This window comes from Rutilus rutilus (assembly GCF_951802725.1).
Source record: "Rutilus rutilus genome assembly, chromosome: 11".
Lineage (NCBI taxonomy): Eukaryota > Metazoa > Chordata > Actinopteri > Cypriniformes > Leuciscidae > Rutilus > Rutilus rutilus.
In genome coordinates, this window is record NC_140216.1 from 43,786,031 (window position 1) to 43,800,957 (window position 14,927).

A 14,927-nucleotide genomic window follows, 5' to 3' on the forward strand; every position below is an offset into this window, starting at 1 on the left:
TAGTTCATTTTGAATTATTCAGCTTTTACGAACAAGCAGAAGATATGCAGGTTTCTCCGGTAGTGGGCGGAGCTAATGCACAAACAGCAATCTCATTGGCTGTTCTGATTTCACCAAATCAATTCGAGGGAATGCAGAAAACTTTATTAATATTCATGAACCCAGCAGCTAATCATTAGTGTGTTTTATATTGTTATTAGAAGTAGAATTAGTAGTAGTAGTATTATATTTTAATAATAATTTATTACTATAGCCTAATCTATAACTGAATGACCAACAATATCTTAAGCACCTCCACCAGTCCTAAGTTCAGTTAAAATTACAAATATGCATACATGGTTACCAAGTTTTAGTTCTAATTACTGAAATGTATGTTATCATTAATTAGTGCTTGATTAGCATAGTATCATAAAAATGCTTGATTGACTGATGTTAAGAGTGTCAAGTCAAGTCAAGTCAAGTATATTTGTATAGCGCTTTTCACAATACAGATTGTATCAAAGCAGCTTCACAGTATTAAAGGTCCCGTTCTATGTGATCCCATGTTTCAAACTTTAGTTAGTGTGTAATGTTGTTATTAGAGTATAAATAATATCTGTAAAATTATAAAGCTCAAAGTTCAATGCAAAGCGAGATATTTTATTTAACAGAAGTTGACTACAAAAAACGGCTGGATTGGACTACACCCCTCTACTTCCTGCTTTAATGATGTCACTAGAACCGTAACCTCCGCCCACAGGAACACAGGCGTATTGATGGCGAAATGTCAACAGACGTGGTTGATGTTTATCTATAATCGGATACCGCAAAAGTTTAATTCGAAGTTGTTAGTTTGCTCTGTCCATTTCACCACGGACTGTTTTTCTAACCTGGAATATCAAGCAGACTTCTCTCAGCGTTTCATACTGACGAAGGGGACTATTTCAACTATATTCCAGCAAGCGGTAAGTAGTGATTTAATATGGAAGTAGCGATCAACTTCACATCGTTTCTCTTAGTAGGATGAAAATAATCTTACTTAAACTGTGATTAATATACAGAAAGCGATCAAAGAACAATCCCTTTCCAATCGTCCAAGCTGTCAATCACACAGCGCGAGTTTATATGGACACTTGCCAAAACTCGTTATGAAATCAATGACGCTGTTACACTGCACAACGAAGCTCTTACTGTATTTATATACCTCATGTTTGCATTGGTGAAATCATTAGTGATAGTGCAGAAACTGCGTTGCAATGATAAGATCTTTCACGCGATCAACAGGCTGTCATCTGCTCAATGCTCGTCACTGCAACCTTTTATGTGATGGTAATAGATCTAAATACTTAAAAAACTTCTCATGATTCGTTAATCCAGATAGCTGTAATAGTAAAAACGTATAATAGCTGTAATAGTAAAAGTTTTCCAGATAGTTCCACATGTAATGCCAGATATTTCATATGCAAGCATGTCAGCCAATCACAGCAGAGGGCGTTTACACTGAAGTCTCTCAGCAGACACGCCCCTTCAAACAGAGTGTTCAAACCAGGGAATGAAATCAGGCTAGGAAATATGCCTTTTATTTCTAAATTATAACAATTTTTGATCTAAAAAACATACTAACATTATAAGGGCACCCCTGGAAATATTATAAAATAATAAAAATAATCCATGGAATGGGACCTTTAAATTAAAATAATACAACAAGGTTTGTTTCTAGTGGAATTTATTGATTGATAAAATTAAATATCCCCAAAATATCCCCAACTGAGCAAGCCAAAGGCAACAGTGGCAAGGAACCGAAAAACTCCATCAAGTGACCTACTGGAGAAAAAAAAAACCTTGGGAGAACCCAGTCTCAGTCGGGGGCCAGTTCTCCTCTGGCGTTTATGAACTAGAGACAGGATTTAACTGTAAGATTAGAATATTATATGAATACCTGGCTGAAGAGATGCGTCTTTAATCTAGTTTTAAACTGGGAGAGCGAGTCTGAGCAACGAACAGTATCAGGAAGACTATTCCAGAGTTTTGGAGATAAATGTGAAAATGCTCTCCCTCCTTTGGTGGATCTGGATATCCTAGGTATGACCAAAAGCCTTGAATTTAGTGATCTTAAAGAGCGCGATGGATTATAGGGCGATAGAAGATCCGTTAAATAGACTGGAGCTAAGCCGTTTAGGGCTTTATAAGTCAGTAGCAATACCTTGTAATTAATACGGGACTTTATAGGTAACCAATGCAGTGATGATAAAATCGGTGTTATATGATCATATTTTCTTGATCTAGTAAGAACTCTAGCGGCGGCATTTTGGACTAACTGTAGCTTGTTTATTGAGGATGCAGGACAACCAGCTAATAAAGCATTACAGTAATCTAGTCTCGAGGTCATGAATGCATGAACTAACTTTTCTGCATCAGAAACTGATAGCATATTACGTAGCTTAGCAATGTTTCTAAGGTGGAAAAAGGCTGTTTTTGTAACATATGAAATATGATTTTCAAAAGACAAGTTGCAGTCTAGTATAACACCCAGGTCTTTTACTGTAGAGGATAAAGTAACAGGACATCCTACGATGTTAAAGTTGTATTGTGAGAGGTTCTGTGGGCGTTTTTTTGAACCGATAAGTAGTACCTCTGTCTTGTCTAGATTTAATAAAAGAAAATTACGCGTCATCCAATCTTTTATATCTTTAACACACTCTGTCAATTTGGATAATTTAGCGTTTTCATCTGGCCGTGATGAAATATATATTTGACTGTCATCAGCATAACAATGGAAACTAATTCCATGTTTCCTTATAATATTTCCAAGTGGCAGCATATATATTGAGAATAATAGAGGGCCTAACACAGATCCCTGCGGCACTCCATAGTTTACTGGAGTTATGATCGATTTTTCTCCATTTAAATAGACAAAAGCGGTCAGATAAGTATGATCTGAATCAGCTTAATGCTTGTCCTTGAACACCAGTATAATTTTGTAGTTGATCTAAGAGTATTGTGTGATCTATAGTATCGAACGCAGCACTAAGATCAAGTAAAACTAATATTGAGACACAGCCTTGGTCAGAAGCTAAAAGTAAATCATTTGTGATTTTAACGAGCGCAGTTTCAGTGCTATGGTGCGGCCTGAATCCTGACTGAAACTTTTCATAGATGTAATTTTCTTGCAAGAAAGAGCCCAGTTGAGCGGACACAATTTTTTCTAATATTTTAGACATAAATGGAAGATTTGAAATGGGTCTATAATTTGCTAGGTTATTATGATCTAATTGTGGTTTCTTAATGAGTGGTTTTATAACTGCCAATTTAAATGTTCTTGGAACATGACCTAAAGATAAAGATGAGTTAATAATATTGAGGAGAGGCTCTTCCACTATAGGTAACACTTCTTTCAGTAGTTTAGTTGGTATAGGATCTAATAAACATGTTGTTGTTTTAGATGAAGTGATAAGTTTATTTAACTCTTTTTGTTCTATAGTTGTAAAGCACTGTAATTGTTCTTGCGGGGTGATAATTAAGGCTGAATTATAAGGCGCGATTGAAGATTGAACGTTTACAATTGTGGTTCTGATGTTTTCTATTTTCTCAGTGAAGAAGTTCATGAAATCATTACTACTAAACTGTAACGGGATATTTTGTTCAGGTGACGCTTGTTTATTTGTTAGTCTAGCCACGGTGTTAAATAAAACCCTTGGATTGTTTTGGTTGTTTTCTATTAGTTTGCGCAGGTGCTCAGCCCTGGCTGCTTTTGGGGCTTTTTTATAATGTGACATACTGTCTTTCCACGCGATTTTAAAGACCTCTAAATTAGTTTGTTTCCATTTACGCTCTAAATTACGGGTTTCTCTCTTCAGAACATGCGTAGTATTGTTGTACCACGGTGCTTTAATTTTCTCTCTGACCTTTTTTAATTTAATGGGTGCAACAATATCCAATGTTCTAGAGAGAATAGTGCTCATAGTGCTAGTTAGTTCTTCTAGTTCATCTGTTTGTTTGGGTTCAGGCAGCAGCTGAGACAGATTAGATAAGCAATTTGAGAAATGATCTATGGTGGATGGAAGGATTGTTCTGCCTGGTCGATAACGCGGCGCCGCATGACATATTACAGCAGTACGTAATATGCAAGTTACCATGTAATGGTCAGTGACATCATCACTTTGTGGAATGATATCTATATCGGTTGGATCGGTTCCATATGATATAATTAAATCGAGTGTGTGATTTAGACGATGAGTGGGACCAGTGACGTTTTGCTTGACCCCAAAGGAGTTTAATAAATCTGTAAACGCAGCCCCTAACGCATCATTTGAATTATCTACGTGTATGTTAAAATCTCCAACAATTAATGCTTTATCGACATTGACTAATAGGTCTGAGAGAAAATCTGCAAACTCTTTTAGGAAATCAGCGTAAGGCCCAGGCGGTCTATATACGGTAGCCAAGGCTAGAGATAATAGGGATGTTTTTCTTACATCTAAGAGCGTAACATTTAGTACAAGTACTTCAAACGAATTAAACTTGTCACCTGTTTTCTGGGTAACATTAAGAATATCTCTATAGATTGTTTCATCACCACCGCCACGACCAATCAGACGGGGCTCATGCTTATCCAAGAGGAGCAGACTCATTAAGACCGAAATAATCATTTGGTTTAAGCCAGGTTTCAGTAAGGCAAAGTACATCTAAACTATTATCTGTGACTATTTCATTTACAATAACTGCCTTAGGTGTGAGTGATCTAATGTTTAGAAGACCTAGCTTTAGAAATTGTTTTTGTTCACTAATAGCGAGATTTTCTGTTTTAATAACAATTAGATTTTTCCTAGATCCTGCAGTAGATTTATTATTTGATCTCACTAAACGAGGAATAGACACAGTTTCTATGCAATGTTCTACACTAGTATTTATATTAATTAAGTTGGTGCAGCAGAGACTGTAATTTGGACTTTTGGTTACTAGTCAAACGGTATTTAACATCTTGGAGATGTTATCAGACAGAAGTGTACGTTCAGATATTTAAAAGTGTACGAGTGTACGTTCAGATATTTAAAAAGATAAGCTGATCTGGTGGAATCATATATATATATATATATTTATAGTATATCAGTCTGGTGAGTAAACAAAAAAAATTTATTAGCCAACGGCGATTCTATTGCTAAGGTGTGCGTAGAGGGTTGAGGGAAGGAGGCCTTCACAGGAGAGAGACTAGTGACAGTGTCCAGGCGAAGGTCCTTCATCAGATCTGGTGTGTGTGAGAGTGAGTGAGTGAGTGTGTGTGGCGCAGGTCCTTCATCAGACCTGGATACGGCCTGGATCCGGCGGACTGCGGTAAACCTCGGATAAACAGAGAGACTAATATTAGCGTAGACGCCATTCTTCTTATGATGTAACGAGTACATCAGGATTTATGGGAAGTGTTCCCGGTTCCGGCTGACCTAATCTATGCAGCCTAACATTGAATTATAGAAGTCTATAATGTGTTGTGTGTATGCTAGGTCAAAGAGATGTGTTTTTAGTCTAGCTTTGAACTGACAGAGTGTGTCTGCTTCCCGGACAATGGTAGGAAGGCTGTTCCAAAGTTTTGGTGCTAAATAGGAGAAGGATCTACCGCCAGCAGTCGATTTAGATATTCTAGGTATTATCAACTGGCTAATATGGTCATACTTCCTGGTTCTGGTAAGAACTCGAGCTGCTGCGTTTTGGATTAGCTGTAGTTTGTTTATTAAGCGTGCAGGGCAACCACCCAGTAGAGCATTACAGTAATCTAGCCTTGATGTCATGGATACATTAACTAATTGTTCCGCATTTTTCATTGAGAGCATATGGCGTAATTTAGATATACAGTATTTTTAAGATGGAAGAATGCGGTTTTACAGATACTAGACACGTGACTTTCAAATGAAAGATTGGTATGCATTCAGCTATGCATTCCGTTAATTTTGTGAATTGGTAAGTTTCGTCAGGGTGTGAAGAAATATAGAGCTGAGTATCATCAGCATAACAGTGAAAGCTAATTCCATGTTTCCTAATGATATCTCCTAAGGGTAGCATGTACAGAGTGAACAGCAGCGGTCCTAGTACTGAGCCTTGTGGTACGCCATACTGAACTTGTGATCGATGAGACATCTCTTCATTTACTGCTACAAACTGATAACGGTCAGATAAGTATGATTTAAACCATGCTAATGCAATTCCACTAATGCCAACATCATTTTCGAGTCTATTTAAAAGAATGTTGTGGTCAATAGTGTCAAATGCAGCACTAAGATCGAGTAACACCAATAGAGAGATACAACCACGATCGGATGATAAGAGCAATTCATGTGTGACTCAAATGAGAGCTGTCTCAGTACTATGGTACGGTCTAAATCCTGACTGAAAATCCTCACAGATATCATTTCTTTCTAAAAAGGAACATAGTTGTGAAGATACTGCCTTTTCTAGTATCTTTCAAATCAGTAATGTAAAGTACGATGTAGGCATGAAATGGCATGAAATGTAATGTATTGTATTGTATTGTAATGTAGTGTAGTGTAGTGTAGTGTAGTGTAGTGTAGTGTGGTGTGGCTCCAAATGTCACAACAGAAGAGACCGGCAACGTAAACAAACAAAACGTGGAGCAGTAAAAGGGCTCCTTTTGAAAGGCAGAAAGATAGGGCATCCAGGTGAAACCACTCATGGAATCACCCATCGTCTAGATACGGGGGCGGCACACACCGGATCGTCACACATACATGTTGTCGATGTTGATTCAATGACTACGTTTACAAGCTGTCAATATTCGGGTTATGGTCGGGTTAAGGTCACTATTTGGGTTTCTGAAACATTCGGAATAACCCGTTTACATGCGTGAGCAGAGAGAGTTACTCCTGTATACATGGAATTTGTAATCAGTTGGGAATATCCCGATGTAAACGGCGACGCACGGTTAGCGTCTGGACGTACGGACAACCTTAAGACGCAATATGCGTCATTTCCGATTCTTCTTCCTGTATCCAAAGACAACAACAACAATAGCAGCACGCGGATAATGAATAGTTCGGGGCAGATAGCGATCGCCTTTGTTTGCGCTTTCCTCCTCGCTCCAAAAGTGTGGTGCTGTGCTGCGTCTCGCCATGTTTACCTCTACTTCTTGTTTACTTCCGGTATACTGCACGCGGGTTTCTGTATGCGCCGTCTCTACTCAAAAGACCAAGATTCTTTGCGAATAGAACATGCGCAGAACACAAATCAATGTTCCTTTTGATGGGGATATGCCGATACGCGTTTACATGACCAAATATTCGGGTTAGAAAAGGGGTACCCCAGGGGTAATATCCGGGTTTTTAAAAACCGGGATATGAGCATATCCGGGTTTTTGCCGGTGTTTACATGGCCGTGCGCGACCGGGTTATTGTTAATATTCCGGTTTTGAACGGGTTATTGGCTGCATGTAAACGTAGTCAATGAATGAATGAATTTTTCCTCAGGGAGACTACAATGCACTGCCTGATGCGATACTGTAGTGGACGGTTGCATAGTTATAATTTTCTCTCTAATATAAAAGAGAGATTATTGTGTCATTACTGCTGTGCTGTTCGGAAACATTTGGGGTTGAAGCTTTATTTCTCGTTAGTTTAGCCACTGTTTCAAATAAATACCTAGGGTTGTGTTTGTTTTCTTCTAGGATGGCTAAAAAAAAAGATCTAGCAGTTTTTAAGGCCTCTCTGTGTGCAATCAAGCTCTCTCTCCACAAAATGCGATAAACCTCTAGTTTTGTTTTCTTCCAGTTGCGCTCCATTTTTCTGGCTGCTCTCTTAAGGGCCGAGTGTGCTCGTTGTACCACGGCATTGGACTATTTTCTTTATTCTTCTTTAAGCGCAACGTAGCAACTGTGTCTGCAAAAGTGCTAGAAAAGAGAGAGTTAATAGTTTCTGTTGCAACATCAAGTTCTTCTAAGCTATCTGGGATGCTGACGAGATGAAACTCATATGGAAGATCACCAACAATAAGGACTTTATCTGCAGCCAGTACTAACTCTGATAGAAAATCAGCAATCAGGCTCTTAATACATCGGTCTAAAGTGTTTTGCTCAGCGTATGTATTTTAATGGTGCTGCTGAATTTGAAATTTTACATTGATGTGTATGTGTGTGTCTGTGTGTGTGTGTGTCTGTCTGTCTGTGTGTGTGTGTGTGTGTCTGTCTGTCTGTCTGTGTGTGTCTGTCTGTCTGTCTGTCTGTCTCTGTCTGTCTGTCTGTCTGTCTGTCTGTCTGTCTGTCTGTGTGTGTGTGTGTGTGTGTGTGTCTGTCTGTCTGTCTGTCTGTCTGTCTGTCTGTCTGTCTGTCTGTCTGTCTGTCTGTCTGTCTGTCTGTCTGTCTGTGTGTGTGTGTGTGTGTGTGTGTGTGTGTGTGTGGTCAGGCTTCCACCTGATCCCGCATGTGTCCGCTGTGGTTCCTGAGAGCTGTCTGCTGATCGTGGTGGGGCTGCTGGTCGGGGGTCTGATCCGTGTGCTGGGCGGGAATGTTCCAGTCCTCGACTCTCAGCTCTTCTTCTTGTGTCTGCTGCCGCCCATCATCCTGGACGCCGGATACTTCCTTCCCATCAGGCCCTTCTCCGAGAACGCTGGCACCATCCTGATGTTCGCGGTGGTGGGGACGCTGTGGAACGCGTTCTTCATGGGTGCGGTGCTGTACGGTGTGTGTCGGCTGGAGGAGCGCCTGGCCTCGGTGGATCTGCTATCCTGTCTGCTGTTCTCCTCCATTGTCTCCGCCGTGGATCCCGTGGCGGTGCTCGCCGTCTTCCAGGAGATACACATCAACGAGCTTCTGCACATTCTAGTGTTCGGGGAGTCTCTGCTGAACGACGCCGTGACCGTGGTGAGAATGACAAATCTGCAGCTGAAACCTTTCAAGAGTTTCCCAAACTGTCCCTCGTCTTCATCAGTCAGAAGCTCGTTCTGACAGATCAATGAAAACGTCACAGTGTTTCACTCAGGTCATCCTTAAAAATATTTTGCAGTAACAGCAAAAAAAAGATCCTTAGGTAGGTCTATATTTTTCTTTCAAGATTCAATGTAAAAAAAAAAAAGTACAATTTTGGTTATGGTGATTACGTAGGTATGAATTTAAACAAATTTGCATATTGTGACGTCACTTTTCCAGACCTTCATGCCAAGATAAAGCGGTGTCGAGAGAAAAAAGAGAGAGATTTTGAGAGAATTTTTTTTTTTTATTAAATGACATTTGAAAAACCTGTATAAACTGAACACCAAAGAACAATATTAACTGTTGAGTGGTTGTGACGCGTTCATGTAACATGTAAGGGTGGCGCTGCCAAAAACGCACCTAAAAGCTGTCACAAAGAACCGGCAAAAGTAATGATTATGAATGTGTCAAATATAGCAAGGAGACATTTCAATTGTTTATTAATAAACTAGTGTTTTCTGTGTCAGTGTCGGCTGCAAAGATGAAGTTGACGATGTTGACTTGTGATCTTTGCAGTAGTGAATGCGTCAGAGAGAAATGCACATTTCATACGGATTGCATAAGCAGAGAACAGTCTGTTATCTTTCGTTTTTAATTGTTCTGTTTAAAAGTAGACATTTCAAGCTTTCTATAGATATATATTTCTCAGGTCTGTGAGGCAAGTACCTTATACGCTGAGTTTCGGTTCATTTCATACAATTAATACAAAACGAAATTCACTTTAAAGAAAGGCTTTCTACAAAAACAAACTTAATGAAGTGGTAAAAAAATCATGTCTGCCCACTCCATTATACATGTCTCCCGATATATTGCGCATCTTGTGATCTTACTCATGCTATTCACTTTTCATATAATTAACATAGAGTAAATAAAAAATATATATATTTCATTTAAACAAATATGAAACTAAATGGTTTTCTTTACTGACTAGGCTACAACACATAGGCCTATTAGCCTATAGTACGGAGAAATTGAATGACGGAGCAGGATTTGAGCGAACGCCGTCTTACCGGTGAGCATGTGGGGGTGAAGTACGATTTTCAAACAATAGTCGAATATTATTTTGCTTGATATGCCAATCCTTAATGTTTAGTGTTTTAAATGCCTGTTTGAGGTCTCTGTGAAAGTTTAAAGCAGTCTTTTAGTGCCGCTTTCAGAGCGCTCACGTCCGTAACGGAGAACTGTCCCATCCGTATAATAATCATAGATGACGCCACAGGTTATTATTTAAAATAAAGAATGTAGCCTACGTTTGTATGTAGGCCTAGGCAATTTATATTCACAATACTCACTAAAATGTAATTAATATTATTTTATTGCATTTGTATTAGTTGTTTGAAGAGTAAAAAGAGGTCTTAACGCAAGTTTACAACCGGCAAGTCGGTCGGACTAAAAAGAAAAAAATAATAACTGGGTCGGTCCTAAATTGACAAGGTCGGTCAGTGTGGCAAACAAGAATATTTTTAAGGATGGCCTCAGTGATTGACTTATAGTGGCTCTGATGATGATGAACCAGCTCACACACTCCCCACTGAAGCTCACACACTCCTCACTGAAGCTCACACACTCCTCACTGAAGCTCACACACTCCTCACTGAAGCTCACACACTCCTCTCCGAAGCTCACACACTCCCCCACCGAAGCTCACACACTCCTCACTGAAGCTCACACACTCCCCACTGAAGCTCACACACTCCCCACTGAAGCTCACACACTCCTCACTGAAGCTCACACACTCCCCACTGAAGCTCACACACTCCCCCACCGAAGCTCACACACTCCCCACTGAAGCTCACACACTCCCCACTGAAGCTCACACACTCCCCACTGAAGCTCACACACTCCCCACTGAAGCTCACACACTCCCCACTGAAGCTCACACACTCCTCACTGAAGCTCACACACTCCTCTCCGAAGCTCACACACTCCCCACTGAAGCTCACACACTCCTCACTGAAGCTCACACACTCCCCACTGAAGCTCACACACTCCTCACTGAAGCTCACACACTCCCCACTGAAGCTCACACACTCCCCACTGAAGCTCACACACTCCCCACTGAAGCTCACACACTCCTCTCCGAAGCTCACACACTCCCCCACCGAAGCTCACACACTCACCACTGAAGCTCACACACTCCCCACTGAAGCTCACACACTCCTCACTGAAGCTCACACACTCCCCACTGAAGCTCACACACTCCTCACTGAAGCTCACACACTCCCCACTGAAGCTCACACACTCCTCACTGAAGCTCACACACTCCCCACTGAAGCTCACACACTCCCCACTGAAGCTCACACACTCCCCACTGAAGCTCACACACTCCCCACTGAAGCTCACACACTCCCCCACCGAAGCTCACACACTCACCACTGAAGCTCACACACTCCCCACTGAAGCTCACACACTCACCACTGAAGCTCACACACTCCCCACTGAAGCTCACACACTCCTCACTGAAGCTCACACACTCCTCTCCGAAGCTCACACACTCCCCACTGAAGCTCACACACTCCCCACTGAAGCTCACACACTCCCCACTGAAGCTCACACACTCCTCTCCGAAGCTCACACACTCCCCCACCGAAGCTCACACACTCCCCACTGAAGCTCACACACTCCTCTCCGAAGCTCACACACTCCTCTCCGAAGCTCACACACTCCCCCACCGAAGCTCACACACTCCCCACTGAAGCTCACACACTCCTCTCCGAAGCTCACACACTCCCCCACCGAAGCTCACACACTCCCCCACCGAAGCTCACACACTCCTCACTGAAGCTCACACACTCCCCACTGAAGCTCACACACTCCTCTCCGAAGCTCACACACTCCTCTCCGAAGCTCACACACTCCTCTCCGAAGCTCACACACTCCTCTCCGAAGCTCACACACTCCCCACTGAAGCTCACACACTCCTCTCCGAAGCTCACACACTCCCCCACCGAAGCTCACACACTCACCCACCGAAGCTCACACACTCCTCACTGAAGCTCACACACTCCCCACTGAAGCTCACACACTCCCCACTGAAGCTCACACACTCCCCACCGAAGCTCACACACTCCCCCACCGAAGCTCACACACTCCCCCCCCTCCTCTTACACACACACTCTTCCTCCTTATACACCTGCTCTTCCTCGTCCTCATCCTTGTTCACCTCCTCTTACACACACACTCTTCCTCCTTATACACCTGCTCTTCCTCGTCCTCATCCTCGTTCACCTCCTCTTACACACACACTCTTCCTCCTTATACACCTCTTCCTTGTTCTCATCCTCTTCCTCCCTGTTCACCACCTCTTACACACATACTCTTCCTCTTCTTACACACATACTTCCTCCTCTTACACACATACTCTTCCTCCTCTTACACACATACTCTTACACACATACTCTTCCTCCTCTTACACACATACTCTTCCTCCTCTTACACACAAACTCTTCCTCCTCTTACACACATACACTTCCTCCTTTTACACACATACTCTTCCTCCTCTTACACACATACTCTTCCTCCTCTTACACACATACTTCCTCCTGTTACACACATACTCTTACACACACACACACACACACACTCTTCCTCTTCTCCCTCTTATATTGTTTCTATCCATTGTTGGTATCAACATTCAGTGCAACATTTTGAGTCAGTTTTGGGACTCTGAACTGACTTGTATTATACAGTTGGTTTGACCACATAATTAGAAATAAGTGTGAACAATTTTGAGTCGTGTGTAAACGATGACAATTGTTTAACTTTTGCCTGCCTGTTTTTAGCATTTTGAAACTTAAGTGTGTCACAGTGCGAAATGTGTTTTAGTGAGTGAAAATGTGTTTAGAGTTTTGAAAAAAGAGTGCATGAGATTTGCAAACAGTGACCTGCCTGAACTTGTTTAATGTTTTACAGAAAGAGTGATTTATTCGACCAATTGGTTTAGGCTGTTGAGAATTTGGTTCAGAGAATGGGGTTTAGTGGTTTAGCATTTCAGAAAAACTGTAAATATGAACATGCGTGTGTGAAGCGTAACTCTGTGTTCAATCAGACGCGAGCAGCTCATGATCCACCGCTGAGAGTGAATGTGTGTGTGTGTGTGTGTGTGTGTGGGTAACCCTAACTCTCCATCTGCATCTACTCTGAGTTTGAGTCGCTTTAACAAACATCTTCACAAACACGGTGTGGTTTTCTGCTAAAATAAAAGCTAGATGGTTTAATCTTTGAAAATTAAGAAATTAAGACAGCCATTAACATTAGGATTGTAGTTTTACAGTTGTAATATAAAGTTTTTGTTTTCTTAAATGCTTTTATTTTACAGTAAAATATTACAAAGGTAATATTTCTTATTTTTTAGTACTATATATATTTTTTAGTAGTAGTCATAATTATTATTATTACTTTATAACCATACTGATATAAAATCACAAAATGCTGACCAGTCGTGCAGCCCTACTAACGGTCACTATGCTCGTATTTGTGCATTGAACCTGGACAAAAAACTTTTTTTTTTACTTATAAGAAATGATTTTTACATTTAAACAAATATTACACAGAAATTGAATAACACTCAATTACTGTAGTATCTACAGTACATCCGGAAAATATTCACAGCGCTTCACATTTTGTTATGTTACAGCCTTATTCCAAAATGGATTCAATTCATTATATTCCTCAAAATTCTACAAACAATATGCCCATAATGACAATGGGCAAGAACTTTGTTTGATATCTTTGCAAATTTATTCAAACTAAAAAACGGAAAAAAATCACATGTACATACTCAATACTTTGTTGAAGCACCTTTGGCACCAATTACAGCCTGAAGTCTCTTTGAGTATGATGCTACAAGCTTGGCACACCTATTTTTGGGGCAGTTTTTCTTATTCTTCTTTGCAGAACCTCTCAAGCTCCATCAGGTTGGATGGGGAGCGTCGGTGCACAGCCATCTTCAGATCTCTCCAGAGATGTTCAATCGGGTTCAAGTCTGGACTCTGGTGGGCCACTCAAGGACATTCACAGAGTTGTCCCGTAGCCACTCCTTTGTTATCTTGGCTGTGTGCTGAGGGTTGTTGTCCTGTTGGAAGATGAACCGTCGCCCCAGTCTGAGGTCCAGAGCTCTGGAGCAGGTGTTCATCAGGGATGTCTCTGTACATATATCTTTCCCTCGATCCTGACGAGTCTCCCAGTTCCTCATGTTTCCCTCGATCCTAACGAGTCTCCCAGTCCCTCACCTTTCCCTCGATCCTGACGAGTCTCTCAGTTCCTCATCTTTCCCTCAATCCTGACTAGTCTCCCAGTTCCTCAACTTTCCCTCGATCCTGATGAGTCTCCCAGTTCCTCAACTTTCCCTCGATCCTGACGAGTCTCCCAGTCCCTCATCTTACCTCGACCCTGACTAGCTTCCCAGTCCCTCATCTTTAACTCAACCCTGACGAGTCTCCCAGTCCCTCATCTTTACCTCGACCCTGACTAGTTTCCCAGTCCCTCATCTTTCCCTCGATCCTGACGAGTCTCCCAGTCCCTCATCTTTAACTCAACCCTGACGAGTCTCCCAGTTCCTCATCTTTTCCTCGACCCTGACGAGTCTCCCAGTCCCTCATCTTTTCCTCGACCCTGACGAGTCTCCCAGTCCCTCATCTTTAACTCAACCCTGACGAGTCTCCCAGTCCCTCATCTTTACCTCGACCCTGACTAGTTTCCCAGTCCCTCATCTTTCCCTCGATCCTGACGAGTCTCCCAGTCCCTCATCTTTAACTCATCCCTGACGAGTCTCCCAGTTCCTCAACTTTCCCTCGATCCTGACGAGTCTCCCAGTCCCTCATCTTTCCTTCGATCCTGATGAGTCTCACAGTCCCTCATCTTTCCCTCGATCCTGACGAGTCTCCCAGTCCCTCATCTTTCCCTCGATCCTAACGAGTCTCCCAGTCCCTCATCTTTCCCTCAATCCTGACGATTGTCCCAGTCCCTCATCTTTCCCTCG

The 14,927-nt window shown here is 41.7% G+C and overlaps 1 protein-coding gene across 3 annotated transcripts in view; it reads left to right on the forward strand.

Annotated features, from left to right (window-relative positions):
• Nucleotides 1-14,927, forward strand: part of slc9a1b (solute carrier family 9 member A1b) — a 35,024-nt gene that overhangs the window by 2,209 nt on the left and 17,888 nt on the right. For 2 of the 3 annotated variants that reach the window (XM_084423244.1, XM_084423243.1), the window contains exon 2: nt 8,382-8,839. In XM_084423244.1, coding sequence (XP_084279370.1) covers nt 8,382-8,839 — 458 coding nt within the window. Of the gene's footprint in view, nt 1-6,030; nt 6,139-8,381; nt 8,840-14,927 lie in introns of all 3 variants that reach the window. The other variant, XM_084423245.1, reaches the window with a different exon arrangement.